The sequence below is a fragment of the Juglans microcarpa x Juglans regia genome, chromosome 5D (assembly GCF_004785595.1).
Source record: "Juglans microcarpa x Juglans regia isolate MS1-56 chromosome 5D, Jm3101_v1.0, whole genome shotgun sequence".
NCBI lineage: Eukaryota > Viridiplantae > Streptophyta > Magnoliopsida > Fagales > Juglandaceae > Juglans > Juglans microcarpa x Juglans regia.
Genome location: NC_054602.1, coordinates 21,438,189 through 21,460,626, shown reverse-complemented (window position 1 = coordinate 21,460,626; position 22,438 = coordinate 21,438,189). Strand labels below are relative to the sequence as shown.

At 36.3% G+C, this 22,438-nt stretch overlaps 1 protein-coding gene across 5 annotated transcripts in view; it reads left to right on the top strand.

The window, feature by feature from the left end:
* The first annotated feature begins 654 nt into the window (after positions 1-654).
* LOC121266051 (alpha-L-arabinofuranosidase 1-like) overlaps positions 655-22,438 on the top strand; it is a 67,780-nt gene continuing 45,996 nt past the window's right edge. The window contains exons 1-18 of one of the 5 annotated variants that reach the window (XM_041169750.1): positions 656-1,337; positions 1,931-1,985; positions 2,473-2,687; positions 2,980-3,101; positions 3,198-3,351; positions 4,328-4,397; positions 4,497-4,642; positions 4,757-4,802; positions 4,901-4,953; positions 5,488-5,632; positions 6,357-6,475; positions 6,617-6,688; positions 6,765-6,868; positions 8,743-8,799; positions 8,913-9,114; positions 9,433-9,579; positions 10,054-10,101; positions 12,603-13,040. In XM_041169750.1, the coding sequence (XP_041025684.1) occupies positions 1,158-1,337; positions 1,931-1,985; positions 2,473-2,687; positions 2,980-3,101; positions 3,198-3,351; positions 4,328-4,397; positions 4,497-4,642; positions 4,757-4,802; positions 4,901-4,953; positions 5,488-5,632; positions 6,357-6,475; positions 6,617-6,688; positions 6,765-6,868; positions 8,743-8,799; positions 8,913-9,114; positions 9,433-9,579; positions 10,054-10,101; positions 12,603-12,713 (2,046 nt within the window). In that variant the 5' untranslated portion in view covers positions 656-1,157 and the 3' untranslated portion in view covers positions 12,714-13,040. Of the gene's footprint in view, positions 1,338-1,930; positions 1,986-2,472; positions 2,688-2,979; positions 3,102-3,197; positions 3,352-4,327; positions 4,398-4,496; positions 4,643-4,756; positions 4,803-4,900; positions 4,954-5,487; positions 5,633-6,356; positions 6,476-6,616; positions 6,689-6,764; positions 6,869-8,742; positions 8,800-8,912; positions 9,115-9,432; positions 9,580-10,053; positions 10,253-12,563; positions 13,041-22,438 lie in introns of those variants that run through there. The other 4 variants (XM_041169745.1, XM_041169749.1, XM_041169748.1 and 1 more) reach the window with 4 other exon arrangements.

Genomic DNA, 22,438 nt, shown 5'->3' with positions numbered 1-22,438 from the left:
CTCTGCTTGCTGAGTTGTTGATAACTCACCCCCCTTATCTCCATGATATTTCAGATGACATTGAAGGTTCAGTTGAAGATCAGTATTAGAGTCTATGGAGAAGATTAGCATTGATTTGTTGTTGGGTATCTCATGATATTAGGGTTGGTGTCGGAGATTAATTATCTTTCTTAAGTTTACTTCAATGGAGTTAGACGATTTATGGAGACTATGTTAATGTTTTATTATTTCTAATTGTTATTTGAGACATGAAGAAGAGTTGATTTTATTTGGGTTGTTGGACTGAATATTGGATAAATGAGTTTATTTGATTTATTTAATTGAAGTATTTACGTTCGACTTGAGGTTTGAAAGATGGATATATACTTGAATTTGGAAGTACCCTAGCCTTGTTAGAGTGATTATCAGGTTTTATGAGTTAACTCTCCGGACCCTCAGGATCGGGGTGTTACACGGATAAACCCTTGCGTTGTGGATATAGATAGAATGGTGACTAGATAATTCCGTTGCATCAAGGCATAGCCTTATTGCGGCTAAGTCATATGCAAAATTGGTCGACTAATAATACTTATCCAATACTCTCCACGCCTTTATATATGGATAACAGGTAACTCTCTAATCATTTGATTGAACATTCTTAATTATCTTTCATTTATTACTGACTTAGACATCGAATATATCTCAAACACACTGTTCCGCCAATATTACGATTTGCAGGTGAATAGTCATAGCTAGTGGTGGGACACATACTTTACAATACCACTATTTAGAATCGGAAGATGAATCGCGGGCGGGGGTCCACGACCAAACGAGGAAGTCGCTGTAGCTTGAAATCCACTGCCTGAAAAATAGCTGCTTACGTGAAAGCAACGCAAAGATTCTTTCTTAACCCAACTATAAAAGCCCTTGTTATAATAAACTCCGGCAGAGACAAAAAAACAGTGAAGCTCCCACTTCCATCAACACTCTTGTCACTCCTCGCTCTTAGACTTTCTCAGCTGTTAAATTTCGCTTTCAACTAAATTTGTGAGGTGTCAGTACAGTGTTGCTTATCAATCTATCTCCTTTTTCGCTTGAATTCATCACAATATAACTGAAAAAGCTCCTTTCACAATTCTTCAAAAGGTTGTGAATAGAGCAGATGTGTTGAGGACAAGATGGGTTCTTGCAAGGTTCCTTACAGTGTTATTCTGCTTTGCTTTTTCATTGGAAGTTTTTTTGTGCCTCAATGTCTTTCTATTGGAGATGACGCCAACCAAACAGCATTTCTTCTTGTAAATGCTTCTGAAGCATTGGGACGGCCAATACCCGAAACACTTTTTGGAATATTTTTTGAGGTTAGTTGTCGACCTGGAATTATGAACATCCTCTTCAACGCTGTTTGAGTTTCTTGTATGTTGTTGTCTCTGTTGCATGCTTTTTGCTTTTGTTTTTTTAAATCATTTTCGCATTTTTTATATTGAATTCCTGCTTGTGCTCTAGATGCAGTCTATGTTGTAACTTTGTCGTTCTTCCACTTTATACACGTGCAATTGTGCACACACCCTATGCTATGTATCTAGCATAGGGTCTCCGCCCAGGTACTGGACCCATGATGAAAAATTTGAGTTTTTTCAAATAGGTCTACTTTTTTCCGAAAGACTTGTGTGGGGCTTGCATAATGCAGGCCTATACAAATTATTTCGATTTATTTATGTGTACATGCACACAATAATAGAGTTGCATTATTAAAAAGTGAGGAATTCCATGAAAGCACCGCCATGGACATGATCGATCAGATTAGCCATGCTTCATTTGATGTCAATCTTATGAAATGTCTCTAATGATAAAACTAAATGGTTTAAATTAGTATGGCATTTGTGAGCCCTCGTGATGTGTATGATGAATCTTCAATGGTTGAATATTCATTCTCTCAAATACTTTTCTGCAGGAGATTAACCATGCTGGTGCTGGAGGGTTGTGGGCAGAGCTTGTGAGCAACAGAGGTCATTTCTATGTAGTCTAAACTTCCAATGTAAAAAAGAGTTTGCTGAAGAAGAAATCGACTTTTAATTTCTGTTTGATTTCGGGCATTTGTGTGTTCAAACTGAAATACTAGATCACCCTTACAATCGTAAGAGAAGATTTTGACATGCTTCATTAGATTGCAAACTGCATCTATTGGAACTCACACACAGAGAGAGAGAGAGAGAGAGAGAGAGAGAGACCCCGATGGAATCAGTGTTTCAATATGTGTTGGTCTCGAGTACTGAGATTTTTAAAACATTTATAATTTTGAGATTCTTAAAAGTTATATTGGGATCCAACTATCCATGAAGTTGTTTGCTTAGCATTGGTACCCAAAAAACAATGCTTGCCGAACTTTCATATAAATTTTATGACTTTGATATGGTCTTGAAAACCAGCTTTTTAAATGCAAGACCTCATCCTTATATTTTAGTGTTAGGGATTCTCATAAAGTTTCTTTACCAGGATTTGAAGCTGGGGGACCTGATATCCCCTCAAACATAGACCCTTGGTCTATTATTGGTGATGAGTACTCATCCCTTACACTGTCCACGGACCGCTCATCATGTTTTGAGCACAATAAGGTTGCACTCCGAATGGAGGTACTATGTGACACAGAAGGTAACAATAGCTGTCCAGCTGGGGGCGTTGGCGTTTATAATCCGGGCTTCTGGGGCATGGTAAGTTGACACTTTTCTACGACAAGATCACTAATTTGCATAATGCCTCTCTCTCTCTCTCCACCTTATCTGTAATAGTTAAAAAGGTTTAATCCCGTGTGCAGGGAACACAATTTTTTTTGTTGGGAAAATCTTGAATGTGTTAGGACACAGTTACAGTCCATATGGGTTTTAGGATGTTTAGCTGTCTAGGCAACAGGATGATATGTCCTGCATCTTTTATATCATAATTCTGCCAAGTTATTCTTTCAGACTTCTGATTTGGTACAAACTCACTTTTGTTTTCTTTCAGAATATTGAGAAAGGAAAGAAATACAAAGTGGTTCTGTATGTTCGTTCATCAGGAGCAATTAATGTATCCGTGTCATTGACGGGGCCAGATGGCTTGGAGACACTGGCAACTCATGACATAATGTGAGCAACATTTGTACATTCTTTCAGTGTTCTGTAAATATTTTCTAATCAAACAGGGCTAATATATCCTTTGAAATACATTTGACTGCCTCTCAGAGCTTCTTCTTGTGATGTCTCAAACTGGAAAAAGATGGAGGTCCTGTTGGAAGCCAACGCCACAAATCCTAACTCAAGACTTCAATTGACTACAACCAGAAAAGGAGTTATTTGGTTTGACCAGGTGTCAACTATGCCCGTGGATACATATAAGGTATCTGTTTCTTTCTGAAGTCATATATGGTCATTTCATGAGGTATGCATGCACTCAAACTGTGGTTTATTTACATATATAAGATTGATTATACATGTACATGTGATACAGTTATGATAGAAGTTTGTTAACGAATGAGTTGAAGGTCTTCTTGAGGGATGATCAGTGAATTTACTGTCCATCTTATGTGATCTGGTGTGGATGGATTTTGCCTGTGAGCTATCCTTTTCTTCACATCATATCCCATGCCATGAATTGTAATGTATACATGTATTCTAGTGTTTATTATGCCTGATGCATGGCATGCAACTTATAGTATGTAAATTTTAATTCTGAAAATATTTATTAAAGAAAAAGATTTGTGAATATAAGTGATTTAAGATGATTCATTCTTCATTTAAAGGCTCCCTTGCAGCGATAATCAATTGTTAGTCCGGATAAGGGAATTTATGGTGAACTAGAACTCGTAGCATGAACTTGACTTCTTGACTGTCTACTCCTTGCTAAAAAAATAAAAAATTAGAATAGGGTAGTCTGATAATTTACAAAAATGAAATTTTTTGCAATCTTTCTGTCGTCTCAGAATCTACCAACAAACTTCATAGATCATACCATTTTACACCACATTAAATTTATGAAAGTGATATGTATGTAATGATATTGAAAAGTAATACATGAAAGAAAAACTATAAACCTTGTTTGATCAATTTTCATACTCTGATGCATTTTAGAATTGAACTAATTTGTGGTACTTCAAAACTTCAATAAAGATTAAGATATGCGAGGTTTCACCTTTAATCATTTGATTTTTTATCGCATTGGAAGCTGTTATCTTCAGTGCAAGTTGTTCATAATAATTATATTTACTTATTATCAAGTTTTAACCTGAATGCTCACCGAGAGCCTCTTGTTATGGCTTAGTACATATGCATTCCTTTGAGGTCTTGTGAGTCTTCAAAAAACTGTCTTGGCACAGGGACATGGTTTCCGAAGTGAGCTTGCTGAAATGCTAGCAGATCTAAAACCAAAATTTATCAGATTTCCAGGTGAGCATAAATTGTATGTACATTGGGCCTTTTCTGTTTGTTAATTGACTGAGCAAGGGTTGACAAATATATATTGTTTTCCAAATTATGTTGCATCAGGTGGCTGCTTTGTTGAAGGTGAATGGTTAAGAAATGCATTTCGTTGGAAAGCGACCATTGGACCCTGGGAGGAGAGACCAGGGCACTTTGGTGATGTTTGGATGTACTGGACGGATGATGGCCTTGGTTACTTCGAGTTTCTCCAAGTAGGCATCTTCTTTAATTTTGGGCGTGGAGTGTTAGCATTATTAATGACCTGAAAATGTCCCATTATATGATTCTTGAGCAGATTTTAGTACATTATTTTTTATTTTCTGCAGCTAACAGAGGACCTAGGTGCATTTCCAGTATGGGTGTTCAATAATGGTACTTCACCAATGCTTGTGATTCTGACTGTTTTTCTTTCAATCTAGCAAGTGACTAATAAATGTTTTGTTACTTTATATATTCAAACAATTTAACAGGTTTCAGTCATAATGATCAAGTTAGTACCTCCAGTCTCATGCCTTTTGTGCAAGTAAGTATGTGAGTTTGTTGCTCCCTATTATTAAAAATATAATACAAATAATAAAATCTACCTCTACCCCGTGGTATTAGAGTAGAGTTCCTGAGTTCAAACCTTGACTTTACACTTAATTCCATTTAATTAAATATTCCACATGTTGGGTCCACTCATTAAAGAGGAATCTGACTCACATGTGAATAGTAGTGTTAAGACAGATATAAATAATTAAATCTACCTATGACCATTAACTTAAGCCTTTTGGACATGTGGTAATTTTCACATCGTATTAAAGTAAAAGTCCTGAGTTCGAACTCTGATTCTACACTCTATCCCATTTAATTAAATATTCCACATATTAAGCTCACTCATTGAGAGAGAGTCTGACCCACACGCGAGGGGAAGTATTAAGAATATAATATAAATACTAAAATCTACCTTTTTCCAACAGTTTAAACTTTTAGGATAAGTAGTGATTTTCACACCTATTGCATTAAGTTGATCAAGTTGATATTTTTGTTTCTTTGATGATAAATGACTTAATTACAGGAAGCCCTCGATAGTATTGAGTTTGCTAGAGGTGATCCTAATTCTACATGGGGTTCTATGCGAGCTGCAATGGGACATCCAGAACCTTTTGACTTGAGACATGTTGCTCTTGGGAATGAGGATTGTGCGAAAAAGAATTATCGAGGTTTCCATATATCTCTCTCTCTCTCTCTCATGCACGCCTTTGCCTAGTGTGTACGCGCGCACACACAAACTCATGTAACTCTTGCTCAGAGAGTGTCTTTTACTCATTCTTTCAATTTAGAATGACTCAGAAAACATCATACTAGGTATTATCCTAATGCACAAAATTGATTGCAATACTAAACGGGCGATGCTAGAAAGTTGCATATATTCATTCAGTTGCAAAATAATGAGAAACAGTTGGTACGATATTCTGAGTTACTATTGCATTGCAAGAACTTCATGTTGGAGGGAAAGAAATGGTTCCCATCAGATCTTCATTAACATAGTCATTTACGCTTCTGTTAGCAACACATCACCTTTAAAATCTCTCATCATTGAATGGAGTTGTTTACATATTTTCTTGCCTCACTGGTAAGAAATAGTTAAATAGTACCTGAATTCTTGAAATGCTAGATTGATGTATTTATTTTTCCTTCGAGCTTGTGTGCACCAAAAGCTGAGTGCTTCCAGAAAAACACTTTTAACTTTGGTTTCCAAGTGGATTGTGAAGTGTAATGCTTGCTTAATTTGACTACTGCAATAACCATTATTCCTTCTAAAAACATTTAGAAACCAAAGAATTCAGAAAGCAATTGCCACTGCAATACAGATTCTAAGTGATGCATCCGATTTATGACTTTATTCTTTTTTTTTTCCTTATTCTTTTATTGTTCATTGACCAGGAAATTACCTCAAGTTCCATACTGCCATAAAGAAGGCCTATCCAGACATCAAAATTATCACAAATTGTTTCGGGTTTTCTCGAAAGTTGGATCACCCTGCAGATTTTTATGATTATCATGTAAAATTCCCATCTTCAATTCTTGTATTGATATGTGAATGGAGCCATTTCAATGATCTTTTATGTCTTATGATATGAATATCTTTCGTCCTTCATTGGGCAATGAGGGACACAATCATCTTACTCTGTGTTTTTGGTTAGCTTTATACATCTGCCAACACCATGTTTTCGATGGCTCATCGATTTGATGTTACATCACGTGCCGGTCCAAAGGTATGATGTTGTCCCTGTGTGATATAATATATGCATTTGATCAAATGCTTAAAGGGTTTTCATTGATATGTGTCAGGCTTTTGTAAGTGAGTATGCTGTATATGGGAAAACTGCTGGCAAAGGAAATCTTTTAGCAGCGCTGGCCGAGGCTGCATTCCTTATTGGGATTGAACAGAACAGGTTTGATGTAATTTTGGAACTTGCTTACTGTAAAATTGTGCTTGCAATTACTTCAATTCAGTCCAAATTTGACAATTCTTTTTTCCTCCAAAGCGTTCGTTAGGGGAACCATGAAATGAATCCTAGAAAAAGAAAATAAAAATATCAACTCTGAATTGATAGTTTTTGGAAGAAGCTGAGTTTTCCCCAGTCGTTTGCCTAATCTAAATGTTAGAATTGTGTTCTAAAAGTGTTTTAAACTTGTGCATTATTATTAAAAAATTAAAAATTGTTTATTTTCTTAGATGAATGCTTATTCCCTGGGCATATCTATTTATTTTAATTCGTATATATCTCATGAGATGAATTGTATGTAGTTCTCAAGCCATTAAGACCATGATTCAGGTGCGCTTATACGGGGATTTAAATAAGGCAAATTAATGTTACTAAATTATTTTTCTTTGAGAAATGATATTAATAATGAACTTTTTTGCTTCTCATGTTAAATAAAATTTTGTTTACTGGTCAAAACAAAAGTAATGAACTCGTTTGCATTTATGCTCTCCTTCAAAAATTTCCATACTCCTTCCTAATTTCTCTTTTTTATGCATGACCTTTCTTCATTTTCCCCCAAGTTTCCTTTTACATTTTTCATTAATAACATTGAACATATCAAGTTTTTGGTTAAAAAGGGAAATAAAAGCCCATCCAAAAGCCTTAGAAAGAATGACGTCATTTAAGATGGTTTGGTTGTGTGCAACAAAGGGATCTGCTAATAAAAGAGTTATTTGATTTAAACAAAAGGGGCCACCCAAAAGACAATAGATTGGTGTGATAGTGTAGAGGGTGTGACAAACCAAATGATAGCTGGATTTTAATGGATGATACGGCTGCAAACAAAGGTGTATGGTGGGGACCCCCTCTCTTAATGAAGGCATAGATGGTTGGCTCGTTATGAGAAATAATGTTTCGTCTACAAATTAATTTTACAAAAATAAACCTACAAATTGATGTGGCTTGATTTGGTATATCATATTAAAAAACTCTTTTTATTGTAAAGTAGATCTGACATCTCACATCGAGTTACATAAGTTTGTAAAAATGTTTTGTAAGATCCTTTTTATAAAATCTACCACCTCGCTGGTTATTTGCCTTTCCCATCGTTGCTATTACTTTAGGTGCCTAAAATTATGGATTCTCAAATAGAGTGGAATGGAAGTAGAATTCTTTGCTGAGCTGTGTCTTTTGCTTTTCTTTCTTTCTTTCATTTTGTTTGCTTTTCCTTTTCTTGAGGAAAGTGGGAATCCAGAAGGATCACCCGCACAACCAGATAGGAGTGTTGGGTGAAGAATCATTATTTTAGAAAACATCCAATCTGGAGCCCACATCTTGTGAGGGACGTTCTTGCCATTAGGCCAAAGTGTTTGCCTTTCCTTTTCTGTGTCTGTTCATGCTTTGCTAACCAAACTAGTGCTTTGAGAGTGAGCCTTTATGTAGTGATAAATTCATGCTAAGGATTTGTGTGCGAAATGTGCAAGCTGCAGAACAATGAAAATATTAGCTTCTAATCAGGTCTCTAGTTGAGTAAAAAAGAAAGCAAAATAGGAAAAGTACGAAAGAAAGGGAAAAACCATAAAATGGAAACCAATGCCCATTTAGTTTGACAAATAAGTACCAAGTAGAGTATATAATTAGCATTAATTTTCCGAAATTGACAATGCTATGTCTCTCAAACAACCCTAAATCCTGGAGTTTCCAGATGGGTTTGTATGCATAAATTAAGGATATTGATCTTCAATGTCTTTTGCAATTAATTAGCTTCTATACAAGTAAAAGTTTTAGTGCCAATCAGAAAGAAAAGATGCTAAGGCCTTCCATTTCTTTTTTCAATGCAGTGATGTAGTTACCATGGCAAGCTATGCACCACTTTTTGTGAATGATAATGACAGGCGGTAATTTCTCTCAAAATTTTATCATAAAATAATTTTCCAGATATTTTACTTCGAAAGTGAAAATTCCACCTTTATATAATTGTTATACTGAGATTGAAAAACTTTCTATTAAGGTGGAGTCCAGATGCAATTGTCTTTAACTCTTCACAGCTGTATGGAACACCAAGCTACTGGGCGCAACATTTTTTCAGGGAGTCGAGTTCAGCAACTGTTCTTCATTCAACACTCCAAACAAATACATCCACTTCCCAGCTTATTGCATCTGCAATTATGTGGGAAAACTCTGGTGATAACAAAAGTTACCTAAGAATAAAGGTGTGCTTCCTCATGACTGACCTCGCTATTTTTATACTGCAATGCTTCCTACCCCATTTTCCAGCACCTTCGAATTCAAGCATCTTCACAGATTTGACTTTGTTCAGGCATATTATCCGGTTACTTGTTGACACGAATATCTTGTCTTATTGCATACATGTTGATAATGGCAGAGAAATGGTTTTCCTAGCTCTTTAGTTATTCTGAAATTGATAGCTGCATCATACGCTTTTAGAATTGAATGGAATATGGCTTATATATCTATGTGGCACTGTTATTAATTTGAGATAATTTTTATTTTATTTTTATTCTTTGCAGATTGTGAACTTTGGGAACGACACAGTTAATCTCAAGATAAGTGTGGACGGATTGGAACCCAACTCCACACTGTTATCCGGGTCAACAAAGACCGAACTCACCTCTGGTAATCTAATGGATGAGAATTCCTTCAATGAGCCAAATAAGGTAATTCAGGAATCGGTTTTTTAGTAGTACTAGAAGACATGTCTGAATTGTTGGGGGGCTTCTCCTGATATTCAGATATACTTCTGCATGCTATTTTGTTGGTAATTTTTTTAGATTGTCTTCATTATCATTACCTTAAAGTAAAGATGATCTTCAGACATTTTTGAAAGATTAGGATAGGTTTTCGATTTATAATTAAGAGGTGAAATATTCATTGACCAAGACAATATCGTATTGCGGAAAAGGTGGTGGGTAGATTTCTCCACCTTGATTTTGTTAGCCACTAATCAAATAGCAACTATTTAGCTGTATTCGGCTATTCACATCTTCTTGCCAATGTGATATCTATATTAGGATCATATCTCTTGGTCTATTTCTGTCAATCTTACTATTCAAGAATATTTTCTCTTGAATAAAATATGGGTCAAATATTTCCCCAGCATAAACTTTTTGTCTTCCATTGTATGTATACAGGTCAGACCAACCCAGAGTCCACTTGAAAATGTTGGCAAGGAAATGGATGTCGTACTCCGTCCATATTCTCTCACTTCATTTGATCTGTTGAAAGGATATAGCAACCTCAGAACTACAAGAACTGATTATTTCTCTAGATCATCTTTTTAAAGTATTAACTGATGAATATCAAGTACTACTGTACTTTTGAGAAATAAAGGTAATAACCCAACAAAAGATGGCAGCATCCTTGCATGTCAACTATTATGTTGGAATGTCATGTTCTTTTATGTAATATCAAACTCGTTGCTTTTGGCTTCTGAAATTATCCAAGTACCTCTAATTATGCACGTTAATGCTAAACAAAAGCTATTAGCATGAATTAGTAACCAATATAAAATATGAAGATCATTAATACAATAATTTGGTTATGAAGGGAAACATTTTGAAGAACTCCTCAAAAGTAAAACCCTACGGGACAACCAAACTCAGGAAAACCAATTTTATCGATTGAGAGTTTTACAAGTAAATCGTTTATAAAACCTTTGTAACTAGACTCGTTTACCCAAGACACGTGACCCGCTTGTCTTTTACCGCAATAGGTAGTCAGAAACTCTGACACTCTCCAATTTTTGTCTTTCTTACTGGAACCTCCAATGGTTGAACTTGAATACGGCAACTCCCCTTTGTAGTATGCTCTCACTCAATCAGACGGACTAAGTCCTTTTGAAAAATCATTCTCTCAAGAATTTTCTCTTGCTCGATCTCTTGAAGTTCTACCCAGATCTTCAAGCTCTCAAATAATTATGAATATGTGCAGTTCAAGTGTCGTATAAAACCCTCATCCGACTCCTCTATAAATAGGCAATGCAGTCTTCGATTTGGAGAAGGATTCTGCTGATAGGTTATCCAGAATCTCAGTCAGATACATTGCTAACTAATTGCGAACATCTCGGACTGGATCACTTTTTATGGATTACATTAAGTTCAAGTCCGTTTTAGTTTCTTCAATAAAACTTGCATCTCTATCTCTTCTACTGACTTCTTAGACTCGACACATACACATAGGACTCTTGTAGACTCTTATCTTATAATATAAACAAGATTTGATAAGAGTTACAATTCAAAACTTAACTTAATCAAATATCTTTCATTCACATACTTATCTTTATTGGATGCACTCTAGAGTCTTATTTAAACTTACATTCATCCATAATTCTATTTAAGTATAGCCTCATCTAATCCTAGCCAAACATAAATTACATTTACAATCTCCCCTTTGGCTGATTGATGACAAAAGCATAAAAATCTCATATAAGAAATTTATACTTCAAAGAAAATTCATCATAGGCAAAATGTTTGAAGCATCATAATGAGTCTTAACTTAACCACACGCATATCAGTTTAATGTAGCAAGTGAAATCAAAATAGGAAAAGCAAATCATTGTTTAATATGCAAACAAAAACAAATTTGAAAAATAGGAACTAAAATGAGAAATAATTAAAATGGTGGTGGTGGTGGTGTTGTCCGCATTTTGTCAATACTTCCTTGCTGCTCCCTCTGTTGACAAATTCATCCCATCTCTCCTGTGTGTTGTCAGCAACAGTTAGAGTCAGATTTTTCTTCTTCCTCAGGTGGATTTATTGCTTTCAAAATCTGATCCACATCTAGAACAACTTGCTGCAGCCTATCATTTACCTTCTCTGACTTGTCCTGCAGGTCTGCCAGCACTTGTTCCATTTTTTCTTCTCACTTATCCACAAAAGAATCAAATTTTGATTGCAAAATCTGAAGTTATTCAATCACTTCAGTGGATTGTCTTGGGGCAGGATGGAAGGATGTGGATGCCTCGGCATAACTTCTTTTCTTTCCATAACTACAGCTTCTGACTTGGTAACTGTAACTGTTTTAGAGGAGATCTTCTCATACATTTATACTGTGGCCAATGTGCCCCTTAAAGGAACTTTAGCAATTCTGGCCAACTTCGTGATGAGACCTTCAAATGACAAATTTCCCTTGTTTATCATGTCAGCCCTGGCCTTGGAAATAACATCAATAATATGGAAGGGAAGATCTATAGGTATGCCCTTAACTAGTGCATACATAAATTTGGCTTTCTAATTGTCGACTCGGTATGCCTAGTGATGGGCCAAAGATTTGTCAAGAGAACTTTGGCAAGGAACCTATATTCGAGTAGCATTGACTTCATAGAGAGTCTATGGATCATTGGGGTCCATGTTGGTGCTTTGTACCCAGCAAACAAATCTTTCATTTGGGCTTTTGATGGTGTCCCCATGCTCTTGTATGGATAACCTGAGTTTTCCACACTAGGGAGTTCATAAAACTCTCTAATAATCTCGAAAGTTATGATCATGTCAACACCTCTAACAATGGATGTAATGAAATTGTTGTCTACACTCAGTAAAGAATATTGAAGTTGACAAAGGGCAAATAACATATAGCTCTAAATAAAATATTGGTCAAATATTTCCCTAGCATAAACTTCTTGTCGTCCATTGTATGTATACAGGTCAGACCGACCCAAAGTCCACTTCAAAATGCTGCCAAGGACATGGATGTCATACTCCATCCATATTCTCTCACTTCATTTGATCTGTTGAAAGGATCTAGCAACCTCAGAACCACAAGAACTGATTATTTCTTTAGATCATCTTTTTAAAATATTAACTGATCAATATCAAGTACTTTAGTTTTGAGGAAATAAAGGTAAAATAAAGGTGATAACCCAACAAAAGATGGCATGCTTGCGTGCCAATTATTCAGTTGGAATGTCATATTGTATGTAATATCAAACTCGTTCCTTTTGGCTTTCATGCTCTTTTTTTTTTTTTTTTTTTTTTTTTTTTTTTTTTTTTATTTTTATGGAAGGGTTTCGAACTCCACACCTCCATTTTGGAGGCTAAGGGTTATGCCAACTTTCGTGCTTGTAACTATATGTATGAATGCTCTGTCGTTGGTGATGAAATTACATCCTCCAATTCATTTTAGTACGCCTAGGTGCAATGCATTTCCATTCCAAGGTCATACCTCAATGAAATTTTAAGTAATTGGTAGTGTTTATGATTTGAATTTAAGATAATTTGAACTTCTTTGTTCTCTATAAGCTAATTTATTAGCTTGTACTTCGAGTTGTGGGTTGTGTAATTTCCAGGCCATATTGTAAAAGGGATAGTAGTTTTAGGGTGTAAGTGTAGCTATCCCACGTATTTTATATGGTGTTAAAGGGTTCCTCATTCTCAAAATAACATGTTGCTTCATAATCAGTAATGGTCAAATCATGATTGCATCGGATGATCCGTGGATTCTTTGTCCTCCGGACTCTATAAGGCTAACCACCAGTTACAAGAATTTGAGTCATTAAGTGTGTATCAAAACTTATCAGGAGTGACTGTAGGCTATGGGATGAATGTAAACTTCAACCATATAAAACAAGTAAGATAAGAAGGAAATGAAATATAAAGAAAATTTAAATAAGGCAAAGATTGTAAATTTAGTAACGTTTAGGGGTCAACGTACAAACACCAAAAGCAAGAAGGGTCAAAATGTAAATAACCGAAACTTTAAATTACAAAAGCAAAACATAGGGTTTAAAAACTTGTATTAGCAAAATATACAATTTAATTAAACCTACCAATGTTGGATTTGTGGTGCTTGGTTTGTTGTTATGTTGGCCCGATTTGATAACCAAACCCAATAAGGATGCATTATGGTTTTTTTGGCAGATATTCAAGGAGGCACATGACAGGTCAAGTTTCAAGAATAGGGGTAGAAGCAAGTCTAGATCTAGGTAGCAAATCACTCGCTAGAATTAGGATAAGCCAAGCCACATCAAAAGAGACTTCCAGAATAAGAAACAAGCTGAGAATGATGCTATGAACACAGTGGCTGAAGAAATACAAGACGCTTTGTTTCTTGTAGTACACAGTCCGGTTGACAATTGGGTGTTAGATTCAGGGGCTTCATTCCACAACAACTCACATCAAGAGATCATGCAGAACTATGTTACTGGTGATTTTGAAAATATGTATACAACTGATAAAGAGGTATTGAATTTAGTGGGAATGGGCGATGTGTACATCGCATTCTTAAACAAGAGTATGTGGACTTTGCAACAATTCATACATGTTCTAGATATAAAGAAAAGCCTAATCTCTATGGAACAGCTTAACGACAACTGTCATATAGTTGCATTTTTTGGAGGAGCATGAAAGGTCACAAAGGGTGCATTGATCTTGGTGCATGGTAAGAGAACTGACATTTTATATTTGACATTAGGGTCTAGTGATTTGCAGAAAATGCAGGGTTGCAACAGAGCAGGATTGGTCGCATGAATCAGAGAATCAGATGGGGAAGAAAAATGGAGTCAGTTTTGCTATTCCTCATGTGAGCCTGGGGAAATCTCTCGAGACCACGGTGCAAAGCAAAGGTGTGAGATACGGGTACAGAGCATCTAGTGTTCTAGGGACATCTACACCTACAGTTGATGCTTGTAGAGAGCTACCAGGATGACCAGACCTCCACAATGGTCACCCATCTTAAATTATATCTTGCTGCCTGAAGGTGGTGAACCATGGTACAAAGGTAAAATCTTACGAGACAGGAGATTGAGCAAGTGGGAGTTAGCTAAGATGTAACTCATTGGACTTCTAAGGAGGAAGCAAAAATTACACAAGAGATGGGCACGTTGACTAAAGAAATAACAGGCTAACATTAGGAGGTGAGATTAGTGCCCAGATAATTGATGGGGGCCTCAACTACAAGTTCTTTGATGTGTGCCAGGGTCAGTATGAGACTAGATATTTCCAATGCAATAGGAGTTGAGATTTGCCTTGCAAATGTGTTGACCGAGGGCACTACACGTGAGGAATTGAAGTTGTGTCGGTCTTCTAGCTTAAAGACAAAGGCTATGAATTGCAGAGGTGGAGGATTACAGGTTTGGGAGGCGAGAGTGATGTGTTCGTTGTACTAGTCTCCAAGTGGAGATTGTTGGGTTTGTGGAGCCTGGGTTGTTGGTGTGTTAGTCCGATTTAATAATCCAACCCGACCTCGAAAAGGATGCATTTTGGATTTTGGCACTTGTTGTGAATTGGGAAGCACTGGATAGAAAGTTCGTGGGACATGTTGCTCGAGTGAAGCTTAGGCAGAGAGTTCGCTCGATAGGTTGCTCTAGGAAACATTGGATAGAGAGTTTGCTTGAGATGCACTTGACACTCCTCTCAAGTGAATAACACATAATAGTGAAAATTAGGACTTCTGCCATGTGACGTTATAAATATGTACTTAATGAATAATACAATCAATTCTGAATAGTGAATTTTGCCCCAAAGTGTATTTTTTTCATTCTTAAATATAATAAAATCTTCTACAGCTCTATGGTCATAGACACGTTACCGAACCACATTAATTTTATGTCTTGTGATTGATTTGCTTGTGTTTACTTTTATTTTTCTGTCATTGTTTTCACAACAACTAAATATTATATGTGAAAACTATGTTGACACCTAGTACATGGGACAACAGTGACTATTTGGGATAGATTGTAAGCTCTTTCCTTTACCTAGTTGAGTTGTTTTAAAAAGTTACCTTATTCACTTTAATTTTTCCGTGTTTGTTTCTAAATTATTCATTCTAAAAATATTGGGCTTTGCAAAAATCCACCATTCAAGAAATTAAGAAATGTCTCAACCTAACCGATGGGAAGAGAAAATCAAAGCAAAACTTCAAGGCCACGAGAACGATAATGAAAAGTGACAAACCTTTGCAATGGAATGGAGAGCATCTAGCAACTCTGAGGTTGGGTGGGAGGATAAAGAAGTCCCTAACAAAACCATGCGACTGGGGGGATAGCACTCAGAATTCTGAAGTGTGAGTAAAGGCCTAAGTGCAACCCAGAAAATAAGGAGGAAGTTACACAGTAAAGAATGAAGTTTTTATTAAATAATTTATTTATTGTTTTTCAACTATTTATCATGTTTTACTTTTTTTTTCTATCAAACTTGCATTGAATTAAAAAAGAGAATAAAGAGGAGAGGGCAGGGGACCCTGACAAAAACTCATTCACAAAAATTGCAGTGCATACAATAGAAAAAAAAAATTAAAACAGGCGATGAGACCAATAAATTGGACCCAAACCCAGGCACCACTGGAACAGCTGTTTTAGAATCCAACTAGTGGATTTGTCGAATGCAGTTGTGATCCGCATCCATAAAAGCAGCATTACAACCATCTGATTCGGAGTCGTTGACGAAGGTCTTCACATCCTTTTCCCCTAGATTCTTGATTAGGGAAAGCAGTAACATACTCTGATAGCTAGAATTGGACAGTCCGAGTAGCTGGCGATCTTTGGAGGTACGCACGGTCGAGCCAATGTCTATGCTACACATGCTGGTGCGGAGAGCCTGGGGACTAGGGTCCGAAAGATCTATAGGTAGGGCTTCCAGCTATGCTGCGCATGTGGTGGTAGGAGGTCTAAAAAGGGGTCGACAAGGAGGAAAGCAACACAACTTTGGTGTGGCGCGTGAGGTTCACATGATAGTTGTTTGACAGCTCCTTCACTGGGGTTTTGAATATCAGCGGATCATGAACATAGTGGTGAGGGGCGTGTGGCATTCTATTGGCCTGAAAGTGATAGATCGGACATGTTTGATCTAGTAGAAAAAGAAAAAAGAAATAAAAGAAAACGGGCAACAGGTGAGAGAAGCAAACCAGAAAACAAACTAAGTTGTAGTTGAGGAGGAGGAGAGGGAGGCTCCTCCTTCCCCTCCGGCGAGGGTTTACAATGTGGGGTCAAGATTTTGGAAGGCCAGAGAGAGTCTGGCTACACACATTAGGTGAATATATAATATCATGTTTTACTTAAATTTTCACGTTCTTTTTGATAATTGTTTTTATCAAATTAATCATAGTGCAAATCACGAAGAGGAAGAGGAATAGAAGATCTTGAGGATTATCCACTAACAAGATTTCCTCTCGTAAGTAATACTGACTTGAAGTATAGATTAGTTATTCTTTTCCTCGAAACTATATGCTTACTTTTAGGAAGAAAATGTTTATATTAATTTGGGCATGTTGTAGGTTGCTAAGAATTATATATGTTTTGGTGTTGGATCTGATTTTTAGACATGGCTGCATTTTTCTTTTTGGCTATGTATATTTTTTCTTTGGTATTTTTGAGATTTTGTGACCATAATCCTTTGCAACTATTGAATCTAATAACATGCTAAGCACACAGTGATAGTAAAATATATTACACGTAAGGACACATGAATTGAGTTCTTGTGTCTGATGTTTCTCAACCGAATCCTCTTGCTAGCAAAATTTTTCAATTCATCCTATCAAATTCTTTTTTTCATGTTTTCCTTTGTTCTCATTTGTTCTTCTTTTCACTTGCTTGTGTATTGCTTGAAATATTTTTTTCATTTGCAATACCAATTCACAAATTAATGTGGGGCTTAGATTTTTTTTAGTTTGTTTGATTGATAATCATAATCTTTTTTAGTAATCATAATTTTTTTTAGTTAGGTAGGAGAAATTGATTTCCGGACATCTCTTTTTAACAAATATCATAGACAATAAGGAGATTAAGAAGATGGTAAATTACTTTGGTGAATCTAGACAATAAGACCTTTTTGATAAATAAAATATTGTTTCAAAGAGGGATTAAGGTTTGCATATGTTTTATTTAAATTTCAGAGACAAGAGATGCGTCTCCTATAGTACTTGTCGAACAAGTTTAATTTTATCTTAATTTAGAAAATAAAACGATTTGTATAGTTCGGATTTGCAAACCTAGAGCAGTCTTTTTGAAAAAGTGAGGCACACTTGAGAACTACACGAGAAAACCTACTTTTTCATAATATGCTTCATTTTTTTCAATGGAATTACGTGAGATTTGCATACTCTAAAAATGAATCTCTAATTATTGCATTTTAAGGTCTGACCTGTTTAATTAAATGAGTTATGTTCGGGTTGATCAATATAGTCTAATATTCTTAACTTAACATGATCCGTGAACACGAATTGTGAAAAACAATGCCTATCCCAATGATATTGATTTTGGGAAAAAAGAGGACTAAAAAACCATATATCTCATTCACACACAAATCCGCGAAATGAATTTATAGAACACTTCCCCTGAAGCAAGACGTCAAAGTGTCCATAAATAGCTCATACACCAACTTACCTTCAGAACAATTTTGATCATGATGAATTCACAAGTACTTAAGATACGAAATGGAAATATCACATCCCTTTAAGCTAAATGAAATGAAACTTAAAAATATAATTACTTTAGATTTGATTATATATTTTCCATAAATGTTCAATGAGATTTGTTTGGAGTTGAATATGAACTCATTGATCTCTAATGCGATGATGATTTCAATGAAAATGACTAAGTCGTCTATATGATCACGCGACACTGGATCTTGGGACGTCTAATAATTTTCTTTGTATACAAAGTCTTCTACCCAACTCCAAGGTATAGATGTTGTTCATCTTCTAAGATCATATTATGAAAAAGGAAAATTCTATACACCATACTACCATCCCACTTTTATCTCATTAAGTATGATGTGGCACATTTATTATCATTAAATGATCATTTATTGCATGCTTCTTTATCATCTAATGGTGATGAATGTGCCACATACCACTTAGTATGATTAAAATAGGATAAGAGTGTGGTGTATAGTATTACTCTTTTAATTTCTGTGTAGAGCATGATTTCTTTTTCTTTTTTACAAATGTTGACCACAAACTATATATACCATTGGTAAGATAGTAACCAATTGTGTAATCAGTTCCATTCACTGAGTAGTTGACCTTAGGACCACATCCATCAACAAACTCTCCAAAGTAGAGAATTTTCTAACACATTAATATCTTTGTGAGAGTCTACTAATCGAAAAAAATACATACCTTATCCAAAGATTGTATAACGCTACGACTTTCAAAATTTTCATTAGGTCATGAATGTGACCACAATACATTCCTTTCTATGAACCCAAATTGTAGTGTTCCATACCTCGATAAGGAGCCTGGCAAGGATTTGTGGTGCCAGGGATGGTAGCGGATCGACAACACCCTAGTGTTACAATCTGATCTAGGCACGTAACCATGATTCGAGTAGGCGTTAAATAAAGTAAGTCGATGTGGAATAAATAAAGGTTTAGTAAGAGATTATATGATAATTGTACCAGAGGCCTAAACTAATAAAAGATTCATCCATTTAAAATGATAATATCCATATGTCATTGTTATTTTCCAAATAACATCATGCAACAACAATTGCTCATCACTTACATTTAGGTACAACAAACCAAACATGATTTGTCGCCTGACGAACAAGTACATATGAGCAAGATACAAATAACTAACAGTGGAGATGTGCCTCTGTTTCTGTCACTCAGGTAGGTCGGTCCTTCTTCCTCGAGAAACTCCCCTTAGGCTATATCTACATCAAGGTCTACGATTCCGGTAAACAAAACTGTAGGTAGGTTCAGCATCTATGAAAGTAACACCGATGAGAGACCATACAAATGGATATGCGTGCACTATTTCATGTAAATTGACTAGTATTGCTGCGGTTTGGATACAGAGATATCTCAAGTCTGTTTGTACCGAGTTGGCTTAATATCAAAATGGCCCGTGAGTGAAAACAATGAGTGTTTCATCTGTTTTCAAATAAGGACAAAACAACGATCATTTTGCTTTTGCTTTTTAGAGGACTAGTCCAGCTTTTTTAGAAAACACGCGCCTAACTAATGTAAGTAATAAATATTGTGGGCGTAAGGGTGTAGTTTGACTATTCAAATTATTGTGGGTGTTATTATTTTGAAAATAAATTATATTTTTATTTCATATTTTATAAAAATAATTTAATTTTATAAAAATATTGTCATCTTATAATATTATTATGAAGTATATTATAAAAAATAAAATTTGGCTAGGTAAGTTATAAATTACTATTACTTATTTATAAATATATTTATAAATAAAATAAAATCATTACAAACACTATGCAATAATTGGTAGGACCCACATCTATCAAATCTCCAAAAATTTAAAACCATCTCATCTCACTTCCAAATCTAAACACAAAATTTTAAAAAACCATCTCATTTCATCTCAACTCAACAATCTCACTACTATTTACAAATCACCTCAACTCATCTCATTATCCAAATAGTTATCTTTATGCATGGTGAGGAATCCCCATTCGAGTGAAAACATATGTATTTATAGTTATGGGGAGGAATCACCCTCTGCATAAAGTACAAGTTTATAAGCATAGTTATTATCAAGGCGAGAAGAACCACCCTCTCATAAAAACGCATAAAATCCATCATATCTTATCATGTAAATACCGAGCAGAAAACCACTCTACCCGGTCAACGTGCAAATTGATTCACCAATTTTAAATCATTCAACAAGAAGAATCACTCAACTTGGGGAATGAATCTACTCGATCAACCGACTCTAAAACACCACACATGATATACTCGAGAAATCTCTCTACTTGTTTATGATGGTGACTTTTTGGACTTGAAGAATTTTAGAGGCCAAGTGGCTGATGGAACAAGGCATGCAGTTCCTATGGCTTGCCTTGGCTCCAATATCGCAATCCTTCCTTTAATAAAGGTTATCTATGTGGCGCTCGACCATACCTTTGAGACCAGACGATATGGCCTACAGCTCCATAATCTTTTCTTCTGCAAGCTTACTCCAGATATGACGTCTCAAATGGAGTATGAGCCTCTGCGTACAACACATGCCGCCTCTGAGAATCTCCTCATCATCCTAGACTACCCTTGTAACACCCGGACCCAGTCAAGCCCAATTTTTTTTTCGCTGCCACTCACGATTGCACTCCCATGCACGTACGTCTCTATTCTCCTCAACTTTAGGGTTTTTGTTTTTGTTTTCTTTCAACCACCTATTTATTCACACATTAACTTCACAGTTCACACACGTTTTCTTTTCCGTTTATTTTTCTCCCCTAGAGTTTTCCTCACATCCTTGGCATGCACGTTTCTTCATCTCAACATTTCCCTTAGGGTTTCCATCACTCACATATATATACACATACATTAGCCCATGCATAGTGAAACTGCCTTGTGACATTCATTGTCGCTGCTGCCCTCTTCAACCAACCTGTTGTTGCTGCCGACTCCCTTTGCCACCATGCACCACTGTGAGACAGTGCCCAGTGCTTCAAGCCTCCTTGTGCCTTCTGTTTTTCCAGCCATTGCACCATCTAGAACTCACGTTGCCCCCATACAAAATCAACGCAACCCATGCATGCATGAAGCCCTCACCGTGTACTGCTGTGCCACCCCAGCACCTCCACAGAGTTGCTCCCCGGTTCATCCACCCCATGTAAAACTCTGCCCAGACCTTATCGCCATAGTCGGCCGTGAACCCACGTCAGAAAACACCACCCTCAAACACTCATGTTTTTGCTCCTCGAAATAGAGCAAGTTTTGCTCAAGCCATCCATCAAGCTCCACTCCTTTGGCCTCTCACTGGGTGTTGCACCTCGTTGTCGCCTCTGATCTCCACCGTCAAGACCTCACAGAAACCACCGTCAAGGACTTTCCGACACCCCCAGTCCGTCGCGCCACACGGTGAGCTTCATCTCTTTCCATCACGTTTTGCTCTCTCTCACTGTGTTTCTCTCTCTTGTCCAGTGCACAGCCACCGAGTTTACCACCTCCCACAGCATCCAACGCCGCACACCTTCCCTCATGGTGAGCCTCTGTCGCATGCCTCCTTCTCATCTCACAGTAAGATTTCATTTCCTTCCACACGCCGTGGCCCTCGCTCTCTCACTCTCCATTTTCTCTCTCTCTCATGCTTAGCCCAGTTTGACAGCATCTCCGCCGCACACCTGCTCTCTAGCTGCGTCGCCACTGCCTACTCAGTCCAGTTGTCACACACTGCCGCGTGATTTCTCCTTGAGTAAGCCTCTGCCATGCAAAGTTTTTTTTTTTTTTTTTTCACGCAGGTTAGATTTGTTTTCAAAGAGTTAAATGAAATTACATTAGTACCATTTACTAAATATTGTATTAATGTGCTTTTAAACTTTTATCATATATTAGTACTCTCTAATTTATTTATGTTTTACAGAAATCTTTTAAGTAAATTAAATTAGTATTAAGCAAGGTTTTCTTTCAAAGAGTAAACAATAATGTTGTGTTTTATTATTATGATCTGCCTTATTATAGTTTTAGCTGTTTAATTTTAAAATATTTTGGTACAAATATTTTAGCTAGAATTAAATTTTATAATTTGATCTCATTAGTAAATAAGTTAGATTTTGTGTTTTGTCCAGACTGATTATTTGGACATTGATGAATTTAGAAAATGTGACGATATTTTAGG